General features: G+C 37.8%; 1 protein-coding gene across 1 annotated transcript in view; it reads left to right on the top strand.

Annotated features, from left to right (window-relative positions):
* Window positions 1-152: 152 nt before the first annotated feature.
* INTS7 (integrator complex subunit 7) overlaps window positions 153-26368 on the top strand; it is a 44167-nt gene continuing 17951 nt past the window's right edge. Inside the window, exons 1-13 of the mRNA XM_007426866.4 lie at window positions 153-410; window positions 2529-2658; window positions 3098-3244; window positions 3334-3471; window positions 4388-4434; window positions 7452-7651; window positions 7873-7995; window positions 14197-14314; window positions 16102-16236; window positions 16726-16823; window positions 19516-19755; window positions 22333-22470; window positions 23845-24051. Coding sequence (XP_007426928.1) covers window positions 320-410; window positions 2529-2658; window positions 3098-3244; window positions 3334-3471; window positions 4388-4434; window positions 7452-7651; window positions 7873-7995; window positions 14197-14314; window positions 16102-16236; window positions 16726-16823; window positions 19516-19755; window positions 22333-22470; window positions 23845-24051 — 1812 coding nt within the window. The 5' untranslated portion in view covers window positions 153-319. The remainder of the gene's footprint in view (window positions 411-2528; window positions 2659-3097; window positions 3245-3333; window positions 3472-4387; window positions 4435-7451; window positions 7652-7872; window positions 7996-14196; window positions 14315-16101; window positions 16237-16725; window positions 16824-19515; window positions 19756-22332; window positions 22471-23844; window positions 24052-26368) is intronic.

Here is a 26368-nt window from a genome sequence, read left to right on the forward strand (position 1 = left end):
TGCCACGCCCATATGCCTCCAGATTCCCATTATAAAACCAAACTAAGTGCATATTTTTTTCGAATTGCGCATGCGTAACAACCTCCTGGTCGTTCGAGAGCCGACCTTCAGCAAGCGTAGTTCGCATGCGTACCAGAAGCTGCGGTGGGAACGCAAGCGCGCAGGCGCCTAAGCGTGGGGCATCTGCACAAGCGCAGTTAATTACCGTTTGAAACGGGAAAGAGGCAGGATAAGAGCTTTCGTGTTTGTGTAAAACAAAATAAAAAGTAATAAAGCGTTATTCTCCAATTCCTGTCAGAGAGTTCTTGTATAACGGGGAATGGCCTCCGTTTCCAAATCCTTCCTCGCCGATGCCGGCTATGGAGAGCAGGAATTGGATGCCAACTCCGCACTCATGGAACTGGATAAAGGTAAGTCAAAAGAGAAAAAAAAAATCGCTGGCACGATGTACGCATGCGCGTATAATGTACTAACTCCAGTTAGGGGGAAAAAAGAAAGGAAGTCCCACCTCCTCGCTTTGCTGTGGGCGGTGTCCGCGCGTTGGGTGGATTCGCTGAAGGATGGAGTTGCTTTAGGTTGGAGCCAGAGGAAGGCTTGTGATTTCTTAAAATTAGCAGATTTATTGTGTATTTTAAGGTGCCACACGCTTCTTTGTCAACTTTCTCAACGTAGCGCTCGCCATCACAGCAATTCCCATTATTCCAAGGCAATACCCAAGCGACGTTCGGTCACATCTGTCTTCCTGAGTGTTTGAATTCTTAAAACCATGAAGCAGCAAGGGGCTGTTTAGCCAATAACTCCAACCCCCCTGTTCAGTTACGGAATTTAGATTAAAACTTCTTGGACGGTTATCTGGCCTGTATTTGAACACATTCGTTGAAATGCATAATCGGTTCCACTGATAGCTAAAACTAAGCAGGTGCCGTCTTATCCCAAAGACTGTATTTATATTTTTACCTCAGAAGGTACTTACATTCTCCACCCCATCTTTTGCACTAGGGAGCATAAACAGGCAACATTTGACTACTAGGCTCACAGTTCCTATTTGAGCAGGTGGCCGCCATGACTGGGGGGCCGGGTGTTGCAAATGTTTTAAATAAATAAATAAATAAATTTGGATGCAGTAGTTAATTTACCACACCATTCCTTGCCAGCTCTACTTTAGTTATATAGATAACGAAGATCAGTATATTTTTGACCTTTTGAGCTACAGACCGGCTAAGACCAGAAACTTGAATTTATCATTATACAAAGAGTTGTAGATTCTTTGAGCATGGAGAGTAGCAGAAAAGATCACTGTTCAGTGTGGGAGAGACAGAGCTACTCCAAATTTATATAAGTGAATTATGGATACATACTCTTCTTCTGTTTATGAACTACTTCTCTATAGTCATAACTTCACTCTTAAAAGTCTTAAGCTTCAGTCTTTAAAATGAAATAGAACATAAACAGGATCCTTTTTTTATAACAATTTTATTAAACATTACAATTAAAAAGATAAAAAACTAATACAAACTAAGAAAAATAACAATGAAAATAAAAAATAGAAAGTGCAGAAACTAAAAAAGAAAAATAGCAAAGAAATAAAAAATAAGAATATAGTAAAGAAAAGAAAAATATATAAAGAAATGACTTTCCCCTTCATCACACCAAGGATAAACAATAAACAGGATAGTTTTCAAACATCTAACCCCACTTTTCCATATCTGGTCAGTGCTTATCCATTGTTGTACTACCCCTATCGGAAATCACTTCATTAGGAGCACCTCATTTTAATTCTCTCTCTCTTTCCCATTCCCAGGATACAATGGAGCAGCAACATCAGCAGGGGAAGGGGGAATCAAAATCTGCAAGATGACAGGCACAGCATTGTGATTGCTCCACCCCTTTTGATGTGCAGTGATATCACATATATGTAGATTTTGACCTGCAGATTTTGACTCCCCCTGCGGATGCCCTTGTGCTGGACTAAAATTCATAGCTATATAAATAATAATAAATTAGCAGGATAAACAGTAACACAGCAAACAAGCAACAGTACACATGCACATCAACTAGAACAAACTGATCACAATGGTATGCCCCCAGCCTTAGCAGCATCCAAAGGAGCAACCCCTTTTGATATTACCCCTTCAGAGGCAACTCTGTTATCTGTATCCTTTCTGCTAATGGCAGCAATCCAGTTGGGCAACAGTTGGAGAAACACTGAATCTCTTTCCAGGCCTCTCTAGGAGTAGCAGAAGGGTCTTTGTGGTGCAGTATTTTCCCCAGTGGGGCTTCTCCAGTGGGGATGGGGCTGATAATTGTGTCCTGTGCAGGATTCTTCAGTGAATGAACTGCATGGTGTGGAATTTTTAAAATAAATGAATTGAGTATATTGCTTTATAAATTTATTGCGTGCTCAGGTCATATATGTTGTCCCTCGGGCAAATAGTTTTGTATGCTATGTATCATTCTATGGTTCCTTTGGTCCTTTTGTTGATTCTGTAGAATGTAGCATAGTGCTGTGCTCCCATTATTTGTCATAGGTCTTCGATCTGGCAAGTTGGGAGAACAATGTGAGGCTGTGGTCCGTTTTCCAAGACTTTTTCAGAAATATCCATTCCCAATTTTAATTAATTCAGCATTTTTAAAGCTAGCTGACGTTTTCAGAGTTGGGTAAGTACATATTTTTTGTTTCTTAATTTTAGTGCCCTAGTAACTGCACTGTTTTCTATTCGACTACTGGTGATCTTCTCCCAGGCCCTTTGGAATCAGGATTCCTGGAAGATTAGCTTCTTCCTTTTGAGTCTTGCATACTTACTAAAATTATCAATGGAGGTCCTGTTCTATGTCTCATGGACTTCTGTGTTGTTTTTTTGAATGGGACGAGGAAGCAGGTGTTTGCAACTGAAGAAAGCCCTTTCTTTATTATGCAGTTTTTTCGCATTTGAGCATTTGTAATTTTGACTATTTTTAAATATGGTATTTAATTCTGAAACTGTTTTATTTGATGCACACACCCTTCATTCTGTTTGCTATCTGACTTGGAGTTGATAAGGGAAGGAACAGTACAGTTATTGTCAATTAAACACATTAAATATCTTTTTAAAAACAGTAATAACTTCCTGAGGCTCTGTGTTCTGAAAGTGACCCAGCAGAGTGAGAAGCACTTGGAAAAAATTCTGAACGTAGATGAATTTGTGAAAAGAATTTTCTCAGTTATTCACAGCAATGATCCAGTTGCTCGAGCGATTACACTAAGGTATGTCTGTTTTTCAAGAAAGGACCTTTTTCCCAATATTGCCAGTGTTATAAAGGTTTTATACTACATTCTTCTGTTTTATTCTCCAGGATGTTAGGCAGCATGGCTTCAATAATCCCTGAGAGGAAGAATGCTCATCACAGTATTCGCCAAAGCCTTGACTCACATGACAACGTTGAAGTTGAAGCTGCCATTTTTGCTGCAGCTAATTTTTCTGCCCAGTCCAAGTAAGAACACCTAATGTGTATTTATTGTTCCCAAGTTTGCAAGCAATTAAATCCTAAATCCTAAATTAAATAGGGTTTTACTTACATTATTTTGGGAATTTTTGCAAAAATGTCAGTATTGATTTTTCACTGCTATTATCCCCTGTATTTTAGAGGCGGGGGGGACTAACAGATTGTGATATGTTGGATATCACCAGTGCTTTGTTTTGTAGACTGTTTTGTGATTAAAATATTTTACTGTAAGTTACACTGCTAATTAAGATTGAGTCACACATAGGAAATGGACAAGATATGAACCAGGAACCTTATGGTTCTGCCTGAATCATATTCTTACTTAAAACTAAGGCCCACTGAATTTCATGAAACATATTTCTGATGAGTCAGGAATAGATATGTCTTATTAATTTCTTAGAAAAACACTAGTTCTTACCTGACATTTAGAGATGTGCATAGTTCATATTAAGTTTATACTCTAGAACAAAGAAGTTGTAGTTTCAATAGAAGAGAATATATGTAGCTCAGGGTTGAACAGTACAAATCTTGAAATACGGTAGTGTTCCTGGGAGCTTGGTAATATCTGACTATCTTTATTCCAGGTCAAGCAGAAAGAGAGAGAGAAAGAGAAAATGATATAATTAAATAGTCAACTGGTTTATTTTTTAAGCCTTAATGTAGGAACATTACATGCAAAGGCCTAGTTCATGCAACAGTTTTGTGTGGTTGGCTTACCATTTTCTTCAGTGCTCTTGGTGTATCCATTGTTTTATGAAAGCAATACGCTGATTTTGTTAGTAAAGAAAGATACACACTTCAGTCAGATAATTAATAACAGATCTAATAGTTTGTTCCAATAATATCAAGCTGCCAGTGTTTTTACAGTTTATTCTTATTCACTATTTTTTCTCCTTCTTGACAGAGATTTTGCAGGAGGAATATGTAACAAAATCAGTGAAATGATTCAAGGTATATGCCCTTTGGTTTTTGTTCTTGCATATTTCTGTCAGTGCCTTTGAAATCGTTTTTTAAAAAGTGGTAATTCTATTATTTAAAACATTTCAGTTTTGAACTAAAATTTTGGAAATGCCTGGTTTATTAAACTTAGTGTGAAGGTTTGCTGGGTAAAAGTTTTTGTACATTCTAATCATATAGTTGGGTTTTCTTTGGTTGTAACACACAGTATTTCTGAGGTTGGGTATTTTAAGGGAGCTTCTCATTGTAGATATTGTGAGAGGACAGCTATGCTAGTCTATGGTAACCAAAAATCAGAAATCTGATAGCACCTTTTCAGATTAAAAATATTAAATTTTAAATAAATTAATAAAATCAATAAATACATTTATTAATGAATAAAATTTTAATGAAATATGTTAGTCTGAAAAGATTCCTTATGATTAAAGGGAATCTGTATTTTATTGCTACAAAAAGATGGCAAAAAAGTATAGTTTCTTTCAAGTTGAGCTGAATTCTTGGTGACTTTGTGGACATATCCAAGTAGTTTTCTTGGCCACAATAGAAGTGGTTTGGCAGTGCATTCTTCTGGAAAGTCTTTGTAACTTTTCAGTCTAACCTACAATCTATCTATCTATCTATCTATCTATCTATCTATCTATCTATCTATCTATCTATCTATCTATCTATTTATTTAATTTGTATGCCGCCCATCTCCCCCAGTGGGCGGCTCACAATGAAAGTAAAACCCACAAACAGTTAAAAAATAAATACCCCCATTAATTAATTAAAATTAATTAATTAAAAAGTCAAACTACAAAAACAAGCCCTATACATAAAAACTAAAAAACATTCAAGATGACAGAGGAGTGAAATCAATTACCCCCCAAGCCACGTCCACTGGTGTCAGCCCCCAGGCCATCTGTCATAGCCAAGATTTCACGCTTTTCCTGAAGGCTATGAGAGTGGGGGCACATTGCACTTCGAGTAGTAGGTTGTTCCACAGAGCGGGGCTCACGCCAGAAAAGGCCCTTTTCCTAGATCCCACCAGTCGAAATTCCTTGACTAGTGGAGTCCGAGTAGGGCAGGCTGATATAACAGGAATCAAACACGAACTAGTCCAGCCTTGCTAGTCTTTTGAAATCAGCCAAAGTTGATGACAATAGTGAGAGAAGGTTTGTGAACTCTTTAGAACTATAAATCTAAACTGTAATCCTGCAGTGCTGTTCCTGCAATGTGATCATATCTTCATCTAAATCCTATCAACTGGTAGATTCTGGTTAAACAAAGAACATTAAAAACAGTATACTGTATCATATCTTATTTATCAACTTTGTCTCCATTGAGCCAACTTTTACTGTCTTTACTATAACAACATTTTTAGATTTAGTAACTTGTGGCACCTCCTTTAGCACAGCGTTTCAACTAAATGTTTCCTGTACCTGTTACTCAATCCCACACATCAGCTTGGAGGTATTTTGGGCCGACAAGGACATTGTTGGTCATGGTGATATTGATTACTGATAGTTCTAAAGATTCACAAACCTTCTCATCACTTAGTTAGGTATACAGTTGGAACCCTTTTTTAAAACTATATTTATTAATGCTTCAAAAGTTAGTTTCATGACATAGAAAAAGGAGGAGATTTTGCTACGATATAGATGCCACCACAAATTAGTTATAATGGAAATTAGCTCACACATGCTCACTTTTCCTCCAATATGGCTATGAGGAAGAAATTGGAGGGTTGTCCATTTTTGATTAAGCTTAGGTTCTTGCTTCATCTGAACAAACTGGGATTAATTTTAAACTTCAAAGCATGGCTTACGAAGCTGGCTTCTTTCAATAAATTACAGATAAGATTATCTGTCTCTACCATCACACCAGGGAAAAGTAAATTAGGTGGACATTATTGTTTCTTTGAAGGCATGTGCCTTATTGCTTCACATCAATAAAATAATTATTGGATAATCTTGTTAGGATATTCCCATGGGAAGAAAAGCAACTCGCTTATCTCCAAACATTGTTTAGACTGCAAAAGTCAGGCCATCTGCATTTATTTTTGTAGTTTGCACGTATACTGCTATTTATTGCCACCTATTGGCGTTTGTATGCTAGTTACCTAAGGGGAGGTGCATAGTGTCAATAAATTGTGGGTGATGGTATGCCTCATTTCTTAGTAGGATTTTTAGTCATCATGTAATCAGTTTTATAGGTTATGTAGTAGTAACTAATAACTAAGTAGTGTACCTCTTCTCTGAGAGTGGTTTGGCTAGAGACTTTGTTAAACTTGTGTATTGGATAAGTCTTGGATGCCACATATATGAGAAGTGATTTTTTCTATGTCTTGCATGAAACTTGTATTTTATGTAGTTTTCATTTTTCTCAATAAACAACCAGTTATGTTTTATAACTTCTGGCTGGATTTCTTTGGAGAACAAGATAAGGACATTGCATTCTTTAAATCTCTCTAACGCTGGTGTGTATTTTTGGCATGAACTGTGGTTATAGCTGCACTCTGCATAACAAATCTTGCAATAGGAATGTGGTAACTTCATCTTGTATTTAAATACAAACACAGCCTGAGGGCATCCAAGGAGGAATGCTTTCTCATTTGAATTTCTTGGGTTCATAGAAGCTAGAATATTTTGTTTAAACATTGACCTATTATTTTTTGAGTGGCTGAGTCTGCCACCTCAGTTTAGACTAGGTGTTTATATTACTCATTATTATTGCTTTATATATCAAAATGTATATACATGGTGCATTATGCTTGATACAAGCAACAATGTAGGTCATGTCCTTGAAGACCTGTTGTTTCAGCCCTGTAGTCCTAATTTCACCAATGTAGAAGGGAGGCAGTGGGTTGAAAAATTGAACTGCATAGTTTTTGCCCTGTAGTTGCTGTCTTGAATTAATAGCACTACCCACATCTCTAATTTTTATGGTGTACGCTATAATACCTCTGAATGCCCCATCCCCCAATTTGATTCTGATTTACTCAGGAAGCTACTTTTCTTTAAACATACTAGGTTTAGCCACTCCGGTAGACTTGAAACTGAAGCTGATCCCCATTTTGCAGCATATGCACCATGATGCCAGCCTGGCTTCCAGTGCACGTCAACTACTCCAACAACTGGTGACATCTTATCCATCTACTAAGATGGTCATTGTAACTTTGCACACATTTACCTTGCTTGCTGCCTCCTCTCTGGTTGATATCCCCAAGCAGGTAATGCCATCAATTTTTGCTGAATTGTTTTTTCTTTTGAAAGCACATAGTTTTTAGATGCACAAAATAAGTGAAATTCATTTATCCTGGGTAAGTTGAAGAAATTTTATCTATTCTTCGCAACATATACTTTTAGTCCTCTTTTTTTAATTGATTGTACTTGCAGTTATATTAAGAAATCTAGTGAAAATTAAATTTCATTTTAAAGTCTTTTTTTACAGATAGAACTCTTACTGCAGTACATGAAGAATGACCCAAGAGAGGCTGTAAAGAGGCTTGCTATCCAAGATTTAAAATTGCTTGCAAATAAAACTCCACATACTTGGAGCAACGAGAATATTGAGGTATACAAATAGCATCATGTTTTGTAATGGTATGTGGGAGTGATCTTAGGAGACAGGTCAAAGAGATGCAACCCAGGGCATGGTCAGATAAAAGGCAGATGAACCCACAGCAGGAATGTGGGCAGGGCAAGAATCTCAGAAGAGATCCTCCCTAGTTTTTGGACTGTGAAGGGGATGGTGGGAGAGAAGTACTTTCAGACTTGCAAGATTCTGTTAATGTAGCTTTACAATAAAGGAGAATTAGCTCATCTGGTCGTACAGTGGAACCTCGAGTTACGAATTTAATCTGTTCCGTGACTCTGGTTGCAACTCGAATTGGTCACAACACAAGGCAAATTTTCCCATAAGGTTCGATGCAATTACCGTTAATCCGTTCCGGCGTCTGCAGACCACGCGTCAGGGGCAGAAAAACGGCTGCGGACCACGTGGAATGGGTGGAAAAATGGCCGCAGACCACGTGGAACGGGCGGAAAATGGCCGCGGACCACGTGGCACGGGCGGGAAAATGGCTGCGGACCACGTGGAACGGGTGGAAAATGGCCGCGGACCACGTGCCACGGGCAGGAAAATGGCCGCGGTCCACGTGGAATGGGCGGAAAATGGCCACGGATCCAGTTCGTAAGTCGAGGCGAGTTCGCAAGTCGAGGTAAATTTTTGGGGCCGGAGCTGGTCGTATCTCAAAAAATTCGTAAGGAAGGGCGTTCATAACTAGAGGTACCACTGTATTTCCTGTCTGGTCTACTTAGTAAGGCCCACATGTTGGCTTTGGAATTGACCAACAAAAGCTGCAGTCCTAAGCACTTGGATTGGGTAGGAAGACCATTAAACTAGATTTGATTTACTTCTAAGTAAATATGCATAGAATTGTGTCTGTGAAATTTTGCTTAACATATCAAGTCAATATAAATGTTGAAACATCTGTGTGCTCTTTCATCATGTTGCGGTTTGGTTTGCCTTGCTACATAAACATATTCTAGATATCTTTTTCCATGTTTGATGTAGGTCTTCTCTTAAAAAGAGACATATCTTTTTATTTTTTTTATTCAGGCTGATCCATAGCTAAAATTTTATTGTTGTTCAATTAAGCTTCTGATGTCCTGCATGGCACAACTTCAACGTTGCTATGGCATATGAAACTGAGTTTATTTGATCAAAAGTGGCACAGTTTTATTTTGGGGGTAAATAAATACAGTTTAAAATCTTGCTAGCGCCATCCAAAAATGATAACTTCAATACATGAGCTCTGTTTGTTTTCTTTCTCAATTGTTTTTCTCTGCGTAATGTAATATCTGAGGCATGGCAGGTGTATTATATTTTGTTCCTTATTTACTCAGAGAACCAGTTGTTTATAAATATTAAAACTTTATTTAGCAATAACAATGGAAGAACAGGTAATATGGATATAACTTGTTTCTGTTTAAAGTTTCAGAATCCATGCTTATTTACAGAATGATGGTTTACTCTTTTCAGAATGATCACCATTGTTTTTTCTTTTTCTTTTCTGTATATGAATTGTGTTCTGTTCCTTTCCTTTCCCCCTTTTTTTAAAACTCTGTCCCTCTCTTCTCTCATTTCACCAATCTCTTTCCAAGTTCTCTTAGCTTTCTGTCCTGTCTGACTTACAAGTAGTCCTCATTTACCAACTGCCTTGTTTAGCAACTGTTCGCAGTTACAACCATGATGATAAAGTAACTTTGTGACCAATCCTCGCATTTACAACCTTTTCGGGTCTATAAAGGAAAGGAAAGCTTAAGTAAGATCATAAGCATAGTTGTGGTTTCACTTAGCCACCACTCCGATTAACAACCAAGTTGCCAGTCCCAGTTGAATGAGGGCTACCTGTATAAGGAAGTGTCTACCTTTTCTTAGGTTTTTATTCCACTTTTATTTCATACAATTCAAGGTGATGTACATAATGCTTTCTCCTCCCATTTTTCCCACAACAACAACTTTGTGAGTAGGTGGGCTCAGTGTCCAATTAACACTTTATTTATTTTAGTAGAATGAAAGTACAGGTCGACTTTGCTTAGTGACTGCCTCACTTAGCAACTGTTTGCAATTACAACAGTAATGAAGAAGTAACTTTACAACCAATCCTCACATTTGCGACCTTCACAGGTCTGTAAAGCAAAGAAAAGCTGAAGTAAGATCATAAGCACAGTCATGGTTTCACTTAGCAACTGCTTTGCTTAACAATCGAGGTGCCGGTCCCAATTGTGGTCGCTAAACAAGGACTACCTGTAATATACCATTTCATCACTTGTAAAGTAGTAGCTCCTCATTGTGTAGGTTGTTTCCCTTCTGGCATTTCATTCTTTAGGTATAGCTCACCTTTCTGATCGCTCAGACTGTTGACACTAACGACAGCTACAAAAAAGTTTAAATGAATATTTAAATTATTAATAGTTAAAAGTAGCTGATACCTCCTGAATGGTTTATGAGTTTTTATTCTAAATCATCAATTCAGAAAAAAAAGTACTGTGGCATCTTATGTGAAGGTAGAAAAGATCAATGAATAAAATAGCATAAATGTAAACATAGAAAATATTGTAAATGTTGTTTTCTTGAAGGTAATTCTGTAAGCTGGAGAAACATTGGGTCAAAGATCCATAGGGATAGCAGAATCAAGAATTGCTGCAGAATGTATGATTTGAACTAAACAGTAGTAAACATCAGAGTATTTTTAAGCCAGACTACTTGTTGCAAAGTGTTTTCATTGTGTTGAATTCTTTCATAGCTAGTAATGTGAATCAAAGGTGTTTTCTAGCTGCAGTATTATGTATGTGGTTTTCTTTATGGTTTTAGCCATGTTCCATTGAAAAGGTCTACTAAGACATTTAGGGATTGAGAAAAATAGTGCCATTTTAAATCTTTAATTTTTTTTCACTGTAGAGTTGCAAACTTAGAGAACAATAATCAGAAATGTGCTATCTTCTGTGGTCCCTTGCTCCTGACAATATTCTATAAACTCTGAGACTATTATGTAGAACTTTTTGATAGTTCCTTTCCCCTTGATTGAACTCTTATATGCTCTGAAGTGATTTTTTATTTTTACCTGTTACAATCTTAAGTGTGGAATGTGCTTTTAATATTTCCACAGCTCAAGCTGTAAGAACTGTGACTCATGTAACAAAAAAGGTGCTGTCTGCACACAAAAGAATCATAATCAGAAGATGGGGTTGGGGTGGAGGAATCCCCAGATTTGCAGAACTATAAAAAGTTAAAGGGAAAACAGTTGAAGTGGCACATTCCCAGTCAAACAGTCTAAAGAGTTAGTTCACGAGTTACAGAAAATTGACTCCTGTTGGGGGGCAGCAGGAGAGAGAATAGAATATAGTGGAAAATGTATTATAGAGGAGGAAGATGTGTTCAGTTAAAACACTGAAAAGAAACACTTCATCATGCAGGTCCTAATGTGTGCTTCGTAAATTTTGTATGCAAGTGCGAATTAATTCAATTAGTAAGAGTTATTAGGAATAGCTAATATGAGCATTCTCAAAACCCATGGATTGAATTTGGTACCCAAGAGAATTATGGTTGCACTGAATTGTTATTATTATTTTTAATCTTCAGGATAAGATACTCCTCAGGTGACCTTGTGTCCTTGCTATGGCCATCCAGAACTGCCAGATTGCTGGCACCTGAAAGTTTTAAGTGCCTGGATAGGCTAGGGATATTGAGAGGGACTGTTCTGTATACTTAGATTGCCACTAATTCCTTCTACCTAAGCTCTCTGAGCAGGCTAAATATAGTTTGTGTAGTATATTTAATTATTGCATTTGAAATTGAAACATAGAACCATTGAATATTTATTTATTTTATGCTCATAACTAGAGGAAAATATGTAATGTGACCTTTCTCAATACAACACATTTAGGTGTTGCAAATCATGGATGACTAAAAACCTTAGGGCTGGTCTACTAGATGTGTATGGCCTGCTTTATTTGAAAGTGCTGCCTAAGATTGCATTTCAGCTAGGATTCTGTGATGGAATGAAATTATGAAGGCCACACTCAGGGAGGAAAACATCCTCTTTTCGTCTCCTGAGGGACGAGGAAGAGATAAGAGGAGGAGGCTGGCACCTCCCTGAGGAATTCACTAGGGAGGGAAACATAATTGATGTCAGGCCTAGCCCATGGAACTCCAGGAGACCATGCAGATTCAGTTCAGCAATGTTTATTAGCTACGACCTCTAGCAAGAATCTTCCCAGAGTGAAATTTAGTTCCCACAGTCAGCCAGTGAAAACAGAGTGAATTCCTCAGGGAGGTGTCAGCCTCATCCTCTTATCTCTTCCTCGCCTCTCAGGAGACGAAAGAGGATGTTTCCCTCCCTGAGTGTGGCCTTCATAATTCCATTCCATCACAAATTCATAGGCTTGTTCTTCCATAACTTAGCAACCATAGCCAACAGATCTTAGAAGTAAAGTGCAGGGTTACCTAGCATGCTTTACTGCCTCCCTTTTTTTTTCTTTAGAAGTCAATTGTTTAAAATAGTTTTCCCATAATTTATCCATAGAGAGATCCAAGAAGGTTTCATTAGTTCAAGAATCTGTTCCTTAGCCAATATCATTTAGTCATTTTTTTTTTAATAGAACTTTTTGCCGGTCCATTGTGTTAGTTCTTCAGTTCATTTGTGTTGTCTAACAGAGTGATATGTCTCCAGTAACTTCAATTTGCAGGCAAATGGGCTTCAAATAGGAAAATGTTGTCAGAAAAGGATTACAAATTAGATAACAATTTTTGAAGCAAGCATGCTTGTTGGAACAAAGCTGAAAATTGATTTCTTGTGACGATAAATAATGAGGAACAGGAAGTTATCACTATGTAGATCAGAATCAATTTTATAAAAAACACATCCATCTGGTATCATCTTCATTTTGGTCATCTCAGTAACTCAGATTCCTCAGAATTTGTGCCTTTTGAGCACTATACTGAAGATTTATTAAGTATTTATAGCCCTCTAGCAAAATATCTATAATGTGGTTTGCTGGTATAAAACCAAAGGGAAGGGAAGATATAAAATGAATGAAAACCTTGAAGCTTCCCATGAGATTTATTTTGGCTGTGGAAATGAATGTTGCTGCAGAAATTAAAACTATCCAGCTGATCATTAAAACATAAGGCTTCTGAAGGTCCTGGAAGTAGTATTGGCTTACTTCCCACTCCAAAACTGGAGAAAGCTGTGGCCTTGAAGGGAGGTATCCACTGTTGGAACCCTTCTCTTGACCTTCTGAGACCAATTCTTTCCAGGATTGGAAAAATAAGTACCTGAAAGGACCAGTTGCATGCAGTGAGAAAGGAAATCTTACCTTACCTTATTTGGAGAACAGGGAGAATAAGATAGTATATTCCTTCATTTGATAGATTGTAGAAATTAGGTCATAATTAGTAATATACAATAAAATGCAGTACTTGAGAATGTTAGAGTTTGTGCTCTGGCATTTGAATGAGCAGAGCATGAAAAACCACCAGAATTTTATGAGAGTTTAGGGATTTTTAAACCCAATTGGGTTTTTTAGTGTTGTTAAAAGCTTTTTCACTAAAGAAGTTGAAATGTTCACATAAAATCTGCCAAAATGCAGCAACCATGGGGTATTTATTTGTGGCTTGCTTTCAGCCTATATAGTTCTTCATGTTTCAGTAAAGTTTCACCTATGAGTTCTGTGCCTGTGCAGAGTTCAGATTTGGAAATGGAGGGTTTGCTGAAAACCCTGACTGTACCCTGCATGTCAGTCTCTTGTAACCTGCTTCCTGTACTCCAGATGTAATGGAATATAGCTTGTAATGGGAGTTGTAATCCAATATCTCTGAAGGAGACCAAGATGGAGAAGAACACATTATGCCTATCAAACAAATACACTCATACTTTCTTGCTCTGCTCACTTTTGCCTGTGACTGCAATGTTGCCTTGCTGTTCAGGGTAACTGTAAAAAAAAATTAAAAGGTGCAGGAAGGGCTCTGATCACCAGATGCTGTATAACCTCAAAGTTAGAAGTATATTCCTTCATTTGGTAGATTGTAGAAATTAGGTGGGTAGTATTGTTTAAGGTGGGTAATAAAAATGCTTGTCAACACAGTGGAGGTAGTTCACTGACTGAGCTGTGAATTGTCAGATGGTAGATATGTATATGTAAGTCATCCAGGATTTGAGACAAAATTTATTTCCTTTAAACCCATTTTTTCCTCTTTTCTGACTTTTAGGCCCTCTGTGAATGTGCTCTTCAAACTCCTTATGACAGCTTGAAACTAGGCATGCTATCTGTACTTTCTACCCTGTCAGGTACAATAGCCATCAAGCAGTACTTCAGCATTGCTCCAGGTATCAGCCTAATCTTGGGGTGCTTTTCTTATTTATGTATTTATCTTTGGCATTAACATAGGTAGTGCTTTTTAAAAGAAACATACTGTTAGTGAGCAGTCCTTTTTCTTGAAAAGTACTGAAACAGTCCAGCTTATTTTAATCATACTGGAGTGTTTCAGCCATGATCATGACTGAAATTTTCAGCTGAGTTTTTGGTTCACTGTTTGTTATTAGAAATAACACAGTCAACAAACTATAGGAAAAGCTATGGGTGTATTGAAATATGTTCTTTGAGCAGATCGGTTCCCCCTGCACTTCTTGTACCCTATCAGACAGAATTTTACCAAACAGGCATTCTGAACAAGCTGCTCCCCGTAGGTGGTGATCTTTCCCTTTATATTGGAGAATAAAAAAATTAACATTCTTCCAATTGCCAGGCATAGAAGAAGACTTCATGCACATATTCCCATTACTTATACAGTTAATCCATAAGCAAGCCATATTCATATTTTAATATTTCTCCAGTTACAACATCCACACTTGTGCCATTAGCATTTTTCTATATTCTTAAAACACAATGTTCTTTTTTTATCTATTTTTTCTTGGACATTAAGAGTGATAGCATTATTTCCACTCTTCTACGTTCAGTATTATTCCCAAACAAATCTCTAAAATACTTTTTCCAGCATTCCCTCAATTCATATTCATGTCAGTAACCAAGAGTAGGTTACCACCCTTTGTTGTACCCATTTCACATGTACTTGCTGCTATCACTGAGGACTGTACCTGTCAGTTTTGTCAAATTTTGGGCAGTGTACTCAAATGCAATCCAAGTCCAATTTCCCCCCAAGTAAGTCCATGCTATACTAAACAAGCTAGGATTTTTAATCTAGGGACTATCCTGCAAGCCACCACATTGTTATCTACATTTTACCACTTAGGTGGTAGATGCAGAGTACTGACACACACTCAGGATGCATGTGTATCTATCTCTTATATACATACAACCATTGCATGCTTGTAATGTTCTTCAAGCACATCAGTGTAAAGAGCTCACTTAAGCCACCTTCACCTCTGACGCCACTTAAGTGGTGTGAGGGAGTGAGCTAGATGTAATTCCCAAGTCTTCTTTCATCAGAGTGCTAAGGATTATCATGTTCTGAATCCTGACCTAGTTCATGTGAAGATGTATTGATTTCAATATACTAATCATTGGGACACTTGGTTGATTTTAAATGAATGCTGTTTAAGAGAACTACCAAGTATCATTTTAGCCTTGCAAGCTTGGAAGGCCACAGAGATTGAAAAATAGCTGTTCTCTAGAGGTTGGGTAAATCTATTATGTATTCAAATGATCAAAGCTTTGATAGTTGAGAGATAGGATGTGTCCAGAAAACTTGTTTAGCGACAGAGATTTCTTTAGATACAGTTGTTATTATTAATTAAATTTATTTTGAAGAAACAGGTTAGTACCATTATACAGGGATACTAGCTGGCATTATTTGTACTCATACTGGATCTTCCCTCAAAATCCTCTGTGTAATCTACAGCAGCCATTTGAAAATCCTCTTGCAGTCTTTTCTCATTCTTGCTGCTTTGGAAGTTACACAGTGTTCTCACTTCTTTGTAGATGAGACACTCTTTGTAGTTTGGGTGTTTCCACCTACTCACCCCTAGAGATTTGCCAGTATTTTTAACATGACCAACATCTTAATTTTCCCTTTCCTCTGAAAACTGCAGGAAAAAAACCTGCTTCATGTAATGAATGATACCATGCTGTTTAAAAGTTTCCCTTTCTCACTTAGGAATAACATCTACTACAGCAAGGTCATCTGATCTAGTCAAGCTAGCCCAGGAGAGCTGCTACCACAATAATCAGAATATTGCAGCACATGGAGTACGAGTTCTGACAAATATAGCTGCTTCTTATCAAGAAAAAGGTAATTCTGAAAGGTGTGGATGGAGTGGGGTTTGCAGAGCAGCTTTTGACACTCAGTGTAACATGTTGTGTTCTCATTTGAGAGTGCAGTATAAATGATCTTAAGTTCCACTGTTTTCTATTGCTTCTTTCCCTTTGCTAACCTGAGCAAAAAGACACAAAAGGATGGTGCTGCTTTCCAATTCATAACCAAATCTAATACCACTTTGGCTGGCTGCCAAACAATAAAACACTTACAAACTAGAATTGATTGTGTTTTGGTAGAAACACAAGCCAATGGATACTATAAGTCTGATAAGATTAGAATTTATTTGTTTTTGGAGTGATTTTGGCTATGCTCTATTGCTGTGATAAGAAGAGCTCAATACTCCAGGGCAAAGCCTTAATATAAACAATTGTGGTAAATGTTATCTTCCACAGTCAGGAGTATCATAGTGACTTGAGTGATTAGTATCTAAAGAAGAAGGAATAATAATCTCTCCCCCCATAGAACTTTTGCCATTGGAGCAAGATGCAGTCTTTGGCCTTGAATCCCTTCTTGTTCTCTGTAGCCAAGAAAACAGTTCATCTCCTGAAGCAACCTTAAAGGTAAATCGTAAGTTTTTCTTCATCTTGTCTCTTATACTAATTTACGTAAGAGGATTTCAGAGTTTAGGTGTTTTTCCTGTTTATTTGTTTTACTATTATTATCTGTTATTTTAATTGTTATTTGTTATTTTAGATGTTGTCTTTGAGATTTGTTTAAATAACACTACAGTGGTACCTCTAGTTACGAACTTAATCCGTTCCGTGACTCTGGTTGCAACTCGAGTTGGTCTCAAGTCGAGGTAAAGTTTCCCATAAGGTTCAATGTAAATACGGTTAATCCATTCCGCCCTCTGAATTTGGTCGCACCACGAGGCAAATTTCCCCATAAGGTTCAATGTAAATACGGCTAATCCGCCCTCCGAATTTGGTTGCACCCCGAGGTAAATTTCCCCCATAAGGTTCAATGTAAATACGGCTAAACAGTTCTGAAACATATGCATTTTATTTTTAAACCTCAAATACCTTCCAAACGCCACAAAACACACCACAAGCCTCACCGAACGTCTCCTTGCTACCGCGATCTCGCCCACAGGAAGCCGCGACCTCGTGGCAGCAGAGAAAATGGCCGTAGATCCGGTTTGTAAGTAGAGGCAGAGTTCGCAAGTAGAGGTAAATTTTTGGGGCCGGAGCTGGTCGTATCTTGAAAAATTCGTAAGGAGGGGCGTTCGTAACTAGAGATACCACTGTACTATGATTACTGTTCACATTAAGAATGGAAATAGACAATGCCACGATTCAGGTGCTCAGCAAGTGAAGACTACTACAATATGCTGTATTTGGGGCTGTCCTGGATTACACAAAAGCTGCAGCTAGCGAGTGAGCAATGACACTTGTTTGGAACAAAATTTAGAAACTGCATTTATTCCCAATATGCTTCCAGATAAAGATTTCAGATATGGCTTTTTGAGGCCTTGATATTAGAGTGTGCATTTCCTATTGTACGGAGTGGCCCAAGCATTAGGATCTTCGAAGGAAGTTCTTTTTCAGGTCTTGCGAATGGGAGTAGCATACTATGTAGACACAAGAGTAAGCGTTGTTAGTGGTGATGCTCTGATTGGTGCCAATATTGATTTTATTTTGGTGCCAAGAAGTGTTCTGGCTCTTCATCCAAGTTCTTGGGTCTTACAGTTTGACATCAGTGTACATTCTATTAATACTGAATTGCAGAATCTGTGGTTTTGAACTTGTGTTTTTCTTGTTCTATTACTCTTTCTGGTTAGTTTTGCTTATTGTACCCTGCCCAAGTTATATGTATGTTAATAAGTACAAAATCAATATAAGAATTTAAGCTTTGAATATAGAGCCTTAGAGGGGCTCAGGAAGAATTTGACTGGTGAATTTTCTATGTGTTCTGTGCAAAGAAGAAACCCAAAGAAAATCCACCAGATATGAATCTTTAATAAGCCAGGGCATATCATTTAATAAGCTCTTCCATTGAAGTAACCTCCAGATCAGGTCTGCTCCTAGTCCAAATAACAAAACGATGAAAGCTGCCACCATCTTTTGGAATTTTGATAGGCTAAGACAATATTTCAGTAGCTCCTTTTGTCACAGCATTTGCCTTGCCGTGCCTATATAATCAAGGGCTGATGGCAGGAAGACAAATAAATGAGAGGGCGGTAATTGAATGTTCGTCTGCTTTAGGCATTGAATACAATGATTAGGTCAGGTTTGGTGCTTTGGCTATATGTAATCTGAGTCTGGCGCACGTAAAAATGAAGGAGATAGAGAAAAGAATGGAGTTGGGATTTGTAATTTTTTGTTATACATTCAGAAGTAAAGTGAAAGTTGGTGTAAAATATTTAAGATTATTGTAAAAGAGGCAGCTTCTTTAGGCCAGTGGGCATGTTATAGGCATTTTCACAAAACAGATGTCAGAGATAAGAGGGGATTTCCTCCAAGGCTGCCATGGTGGGTATGACAAAATATCCATTCAGTAGAAAGCAAATGGTGGAGTGGCTCCCCTCCTACCTCACCTCTTTCTCAGTGCTTCCAGTTTAGTGTTGCATTTTTTTCTCAATAAGCAGGCCCACTTCCAAACAAAACACTAAACAACAGACACCAATCCTTTTCCCCCCCCAAGAATAACTAGGACGTTTCTGTGCACCTGAGATGCTAAAAGTTGGCATAATAAATGTGCTAATTTCACATTTATTTTTAAAATGTGGAATAATCTTTTTAAAAAATAAAGATTAGATCAGAAAGGTGGTTTGTGCATGCCCAAGGAGGTGTCTACAGAGACATTCCTACCTATTAATATCTACAGAGACATTGCTATCTGCTCTACCAACATTAGAAGTAGATTCTTCTAATCGCCTTTTGACTAGCCAGAAGAGAAAAAGGGAAATAGCAATTTGTAGCTAGTAACATAACACTAAACTCTGGTTTAAAATTAGACCCAAATTGATACGTTGATACCCAAATACCAGTTACATAGGGATTAATGAGCAATTTGCTCCAGACTATTTTATGAGTTATAAAAATTACGATATGGTAGAAGGAATGACTCTGGTGAATCTCTGTTGCACGTTCTTTGATTTAGAAGCTTTGATTTGGCAAAAGTCCTCTGTACTTTCTGCATGTCTTGCAGCTTTCTTTGTATAATGAATACTGTGACCACAAATAAGTACCTTTGAAAAAAACAGCTGGTGTGCCACGGGTGCTGAAGGAGTGCCATTTTGTTTTCATGCAGATAGCACTCACTTGCATGGTGAAGCTGGCCAAGAGTCGCCCCCACCTGAGCCAATCCATTGTGGAGTCCTTGCTGACGCAGCTGCATAGTGCTCAGGATGCTGCTAGGATCCTCATGTGCCATTGCTTGGCAGCCATTGCCATGCAGTTACCTGTCTTAGGGGATGGAATGCTGGGTGACCTAATGGAGCTCTATAAAGTGATTGGACGTTCTGCTTCTGATAAACAGCAAGAGCTTTTGGTAAGAAACTCTGATTCAGAATAGTTCTTCTGGATAACAGGTGAATCTGTTTGGATTCAGAGTGAATAAACATTTAATGAACATTCAGCAGAACTAGTTGCTGCCTGATAGTGCATGTAACACTTAAGTTGTTGTACTGGTAAGTGGAGTGGAAAGCATGACATCTTTATAAAATTGGTGTCTTTTACCATCTCTTTTCCATTACTGGGTTGTTTCTATTCCCCAGCTCTCCCAGGAGAAAATTGAGAGATCTTTGCTGATGAAAACAGTGATGCTGCACATCTATAGATCAACCAATGATTCCTACAAACCATGAGCTTCAAAAGTACAACCTCTGTTTCCAAACCTGATAGGCATGAGGAATCTAGGGCTTTTCAGATACAACTTCCAGCACAGCCATTCAAAGAAACTAAGGGATACAGGGTGTTTTAACTTAGGGCTATCTGGAGAGCTACCAATCCTTACCACCTGAGTGGAGGGGCTAACAGCAAAGAATTGCATTACCAGCTTGTTTTGTGCTGAACTGTCCAGAGGTCATCTCCCTTAGTCAGTAAACAAAATATAGGAGATGCAGTGGCTATTTAAATTAACGAATGATATCACTAGATGCTTTGAAATGCCATGAAGTAAGTAAGATCACTGAAAAAGCTATATTATTTATATAGTGACTACAGATTGGAGATTTTGTGATTGAATCAAACCAAACCAAACTAAACCAAAAGGTCCTACATGCAGAGGCACATAATTAAAAAAAAAAGTTACAGCATAGGAAGAAAGAGAATAACGGGGGAGGAAGCAGTAAATGAGGAGAAGGAATATCACTGTGTAAAGGCTACTTATAGCTCCTGAGTCTCCTTTTTGCATCCTGAGAACCCTTCCTTTGACAGTGATTAGTGAAAACTGAAAACATATTTTCCTACATTTTAGAGGTGGAAAACAGATGAAAATTATAGTGCAATCCCTATAAGAAATAAATCACCATTGGGAAACAACTGAGACATACACACCCCAGCCCTGCCAACATATGTCCAGTGGAGCTGACCAGCTAATAAATTCAAATAAATAAATAAAAATGTAACATGGTCCCATCCATTTTGCAGCACTCCTCTGTACCCCTCACATATTAGATAGCCTTGGCCATTGGAAGATTGCCTCTGCCTGCAGGAGAGAGCAAAGTGAAGCCCAAGAAGAGATAACCAGTGTAAGAAAATCAATCTGAGAAAGTGTAAGAAAAAAAATAATCTTGAGAATGTTTTTACAAATGGGAAAATAAATAATGTAATCAGGAATATGGTTAAAATAAAAATAATATCCTGCAGTGCATTTTAAAACGAAGGTAACAAAGTGATGCCCGTGTTGAAAATGACAGTTAAGTGAACTTCCTTACTGAGCCAACAGTGGAAATATAGAAGTCCTTTTCAGTATACATTTTTGCTAAGATGAGCAACAGTATCACTGTTCCCAGTCCTTGTTCTGCCCTGTAGATGGCACTTATTTTACATGGTTGGCCTGGGCTGGCCTCAGCAAATGTAGTGGAAAATATAAGAATTTTACACTGTTGCTGACTCTTCCATCTCTTCTCAACATGCTGTGGACCCTGACTTAAAAATATACACATCTCTGTTACAGGTTCCTTTATAACTGATTTTATTCCTTGGGTCCCATATTCTTTGGAAATTTTTACCTCAGGGCTTAGCTTAAGAATGAATAGTTAGGTTGTAAGTTTGAACTGTGCAGTGTGTGGGAAATGAAAATAGGGTACAAAGAATGTTACTTTACTGGATAACAAATGATAATATGGTTCATTCACAAAGTAAAGGAGTGCACATTTGGTACAGACAGTCCTACCTTGGGATCGCAAGAGATTATTCAGTTAAAAAATTGCCCTAATGTATGACAGCTGTAAAGTGGGGAAATTTTATGCTAGGAATCATTAGGGGAAATAGTAATATGTTTGCCATTATTATGATTTTATTCAGATTTCTGCTTGACTACACTTTGAAAATTATACAGGGCACTGTATTTCAAAAAATATACAGTAGAATTGAAAACCAGTGTAGACAAGAACAGCCAAAATGATCAAGGGAGTAAAATAGTTTCTCTACAAGAAAACGTTCAGAATTGAAAGAAAAGGCTGAACCTCTTTAAATGATGCATAGAGAAAGATTGTGTTCATATATTGCACTAAGATGTAGCATGGTTTATTCATTTTGGCTTAGTTTATGTATGTATGAGGTCAATATAGTACATTCAGATATCATGGTTTAGCATGGTCATGCAAGTTAGTTTTGCAAATAACTCTGTCATTAAGGCTCTGTTTTCCCTTTCTCTACTTTGTCCCCTCTTGTGCAATGAACAAATGCATCTGGCTCTGCTTCATCTATGGTAGCAAAATTGTGGTTTGCATCTATCATAGTTTCTCTGAAAATGAGGATTGCCTATTAGAGAAGTATTAATAGGGATTGAAGGAGGGATTGATAATCAGATTGCTGATGCTCATCCACTTCAGCATTCTGTCAAGCCTTTGTGTGGGTTACTTTTCATTCAGCCTTGTGCTTTTGATTTTTCCCTCATTAGGTCTCTCTTGCCACTGTGATATTTGTTGCCAGTCAAAAGACGTTATCTTCTGAAGTGAAAACTGTTATCAAGCAACAGCTTGAAAATGTCTCGAATGGATGGACAGCTTATAGGATAGCCAGGCAAGCTTCAAGAATGGTATGTGGTCCATAGTTATAAATCAGATTTTTTAACACACTAAGGTTTTTTTATTTTTTATTTTATATTCTTTATAGCTAAACTTTTTAAAATGTTGCTTTTAGAGCAAGTCATATAGAGCAAGCCATTTAGCAGAGGCAGGTGCCCCACCCTTGTGATGTAAGGTAGCTGCATTTTTGATGAATTGGGGTCTCTTGCTTCATTTTAGAAAAAGGATTTAAAATAGTTAAAATATGTGAAATAGTTTATATAAAGTAAATCCTCTTTTCCTTCAATGGATAGTGCTCAATGGGCTAAGAAATAAATAAAACAATGTAATTAAAAGCACAATAAACACACTTTAAATATTTGATAAAAACAACAGAAGCTCGGTGCACATTCTCAGCTTCATCAGTTAAAACCCACTTGTAAGTGTCAGAGACCTACCTAAATTGTCTGCTGGTAGTATGCAACAGAGACAGAACTGGCCTGAAAGAGACATGATAGAGACTTTCAGAGCCTGGGAGCAGCTACAGCATGAAGAGCAGTTCTGTTTCACATTTCCATCAGATATACCTTTAATGACAGCAGGCCCAGAGCAAGCCTGTATAGGAGCATGATTTTTTTTTTTACAGCCATGTCCCATGTTTTGTAATGTTTTACAAATCTTAATAACTCTGGCTGGAAACAAATTGTTAGTGTGAGGCAATAATGTGAGCAGAGCCTTTGAACGTGCTGAAGTTTCTAAATAGTTTCCAGAGGCAATCTCACATAGATAGTCCAGCTGTGATCCACTTGAAATGTAACTAAGGCGTGTGCTCTCATGGCCAAATTTGACATATCCTGGAAAAGACACATTTGGCACTCTAACTCTTCCCTGGGGAGATGCCCTCTTGACCTTTGCTGAAACCTTAGCATTCAGTTTCAGTGCTGCATTCAGAAGCAGGTCCAAACTGAAGACAGTTTTCAAGGAAGAATGTAAGTCTCATTCAACATTGCTGTACTGTCTCATCTTCTTTTTAAGCAATTAGAAGCTATTCTGACTTAAACGTGCCAAATTAAATTCTGGCAACAGTGCCTGTTAGTCAAAATTCCTTTTCTTGGCAAATCAATTATTTTCGTGAAACTTAGGTGGTGTTACTGAGAGCACAGTGCAATATCATGTATGTGTATTTGATTGGAATGTATATATACTGAGCAGGGGCACTGTTACAGCATGGAAGGGAAGATTGCCAGCAAGTTTAATTATATTCAAGTTATATATTACAAGGCTGCTGAAATTGTTAGAATTTTATTTCAGATGCATCTTTATTACTATTTCACCATATGTTTAAGTACAGAGAATCTTCTGCTGCCTCTCTGTGAGTTGCTTCTGTTTTCTTTTGCCCTTTGTAGGGTAATCATGGCATGGCCAGAGAGCTTTATCAAAGCCTACTGACTCAGGTAGCTTCAGAACACTTCTACTTCTGGCTGAACAGTCTGAAGGAGTTCTCCCATGCAGAGCAGTGCCTAACTGGGCTACAAGAGGATGATTACAGCTCTGCCCTTTCTTGCATTGCTGAGTCACTAAAATCGTATCACAAAGGAATAGCATCTTTAACGGTCAGTGCGCTTTTTTTTTTTCTATTGCAGAGCTGTAAGTCAAAGTAACGGTCTTTTTCATTTGTTCTGTTTTGAGCCATAGTCTTCAGTGTCCTTGGAAAACCAGTGAGGGTTTATATCTCATGGTTCATAAAAAGGAATGCCTGGGACTATGGTTTCACCAGTGATTCAATGTGCCCTTATTTAGGAGATGGGGATCCTTTCCTAGACCTCTGCTAGTCCTAGAGCTGGACAGGTGCTCCCATAAGCTTCCTCCTTTTCTGAAAAAGACCCAGATACAGTTAGTGGGGCATTCTAGCGGTGCATGTGAAAATCAACTCTGCTCCTGTGGCCCTCCTTTTTATCCCCAGTCCAAAACCTGGCCAAGCTAGGAAGCCTGATGGCCTGTTTGGAGACTGTAATCTATACCTTGATCATTTGAAGGCCAGATACATCTACTATTTAAAAAAGATTAAAAAAAAATCCCTACCTTGGCACCTTTGGCAATAAAATTCTTTATTTCTGCAGAAGTAAACTCAATGGTGTGTCCTTCATTGAATTAGCAGTGTGGGCAATGTGGAAGGGAGGAGTGTTACTCTGGCAATAACTTCATTTATTGTGTAGCTAGTTTACTCCCACAGTAATTTCAGCCATAAAATGCTGCTGTATGGAGTGTAGGTGTGAGCTCACTGTGAATTGCTTTCATGCATCCATTAACTTTTCTCCAAGAGTGAGTATGGAGGAGGCAAAGTTTGAACACTAACAATTTTGGCTGCAATTTGAGCAGTCTTTGAGTTCCTGGTGTAATCAGCCAAGTGCCAAAGTTCCCTTCTGGAAAGAGAGACCCTTCTTCCCATATGCTTCTCTTATTTTTAATTAATTAAAATGTGGCTTTTGCAGGAGTAGAACTACATTCCACATTCCTGAAGTATTCAGAAAGAGAGATTAGCTTGCCTGCTGCATATATTATAAGGAGGCAGAGGATTTGCAACTGAATTATATTTTGGTGGCAAGAATAGCCAATTATTCATCTTAGAAATGCTATATTTGCCACATAACCTTGAGATGGGTTAGGAAGCTGAGATGAGGAAAAGGAATGAAGTTGGGTTTTAACATTTCTTTAAAGCTTCATTCATAAAGTGACTTATCAGCCAATTTGGTATAAATTAGAACATTGATCTTGAATGAGAGAATCCTAAGTTCAAAGTCTCACCTCTGAGGATTGGCCTATTATTTGCTTCCCAGGTTTACTGTGATGTTAAAATGTGATATTGCTATTTTACTGTGCGCTAAGTTTCCTAAAAGAAAAATGATGTGATGATTAAATATTCAAATGCATCTTTGTAGATACAAACATCAGAATTTCCTTTTGAGCATTTACAAAAGGGATGCTTGTAATTATAGGACATAGATTGTCCATACTTATTTTGCAGATTTTCTGAATACAGAAGTTTGTATCTTGTCACTTGGTGTGATAAAAAGAAAAGGATGGGTAAAAAGGCTTACTTACCAGTTTTGCTGAACTCCTGTACTCTTGTGTTATACAATGTGAACATGGGCATTTCTGATCCCAGAACAAGGCAATTTGCCAACTCAGCCAAGCAGAAATAAAAGAGTTTATATAGAGCGGAAAATGTATTTAATTGCTTAATGTTATGAAAATGTGACAATTTGAATAGAAAACTCAGAATATATGAAAATTGAGGCTTTTACAAATGTCTATGCCTCAGGTTGAACCTTTATTAACCTAGCAATAGCTTCTTATTTGATGAAGTTGTAAAAATGTGGCGATATAATTTATTAATCTCGCTGGGCAAATGTTTGTTTGGTTATTTTGCGTGTCTTTGGCTCTGCCCTTTGAGAGGATATTAAAAAACTGGGCAAATAAACAAAGCCTTGTAATCAGCATCAACAGAGCTATGGAAAAATGCTATGGCTGCAAAAAGCACATTATCTGTTTGCCTGTGTGTTCTTTACAAGTGCCCTCTTGGCATTTTCTCTCCTTCCTTGTGTTCCCTTTCCTTTATCCTGCCTCCTTTAACTTGAATTCAAAGGATAATTAAAAAAAACAGATTAAGTATTTGGAGTTTAACAATATTACAAAACCATAGTATCTTAACATATTTCACAACAGTGGGACAATAGTCCATTGTACCATCCTATCCTTGAAATCTTACATTCACTGATTGCTGGTTTCTTATTGGAAAACATGGCCTCTGTTTCCCCCCTCCTCTTCTCTTCCGGAGATGATTTAATTGGTTCGGTGAGGTAGGTGAAATGTTTGAAGATACTGCACTAGGTCACCATGATCAGAGCATTGTGTAACTCCTACAAAGGA

Source organism: Python bivittatus, unplaced genomic scaffold (assembly GCF_059951505.1).
Source record: "Python bivittatus isolate LINGU-HERP-01145 unplaced genomic scaffold, Pbiv_v1 ctg000020_np1212, whole genome shotgun sequence".
In the NCBI taxonomy this organism is placed as follows: Eukaryota; Metazoa; Chordata; class Lepidosauria; order Squamata; family Pythonidae; genus Python; species Python bivittatus.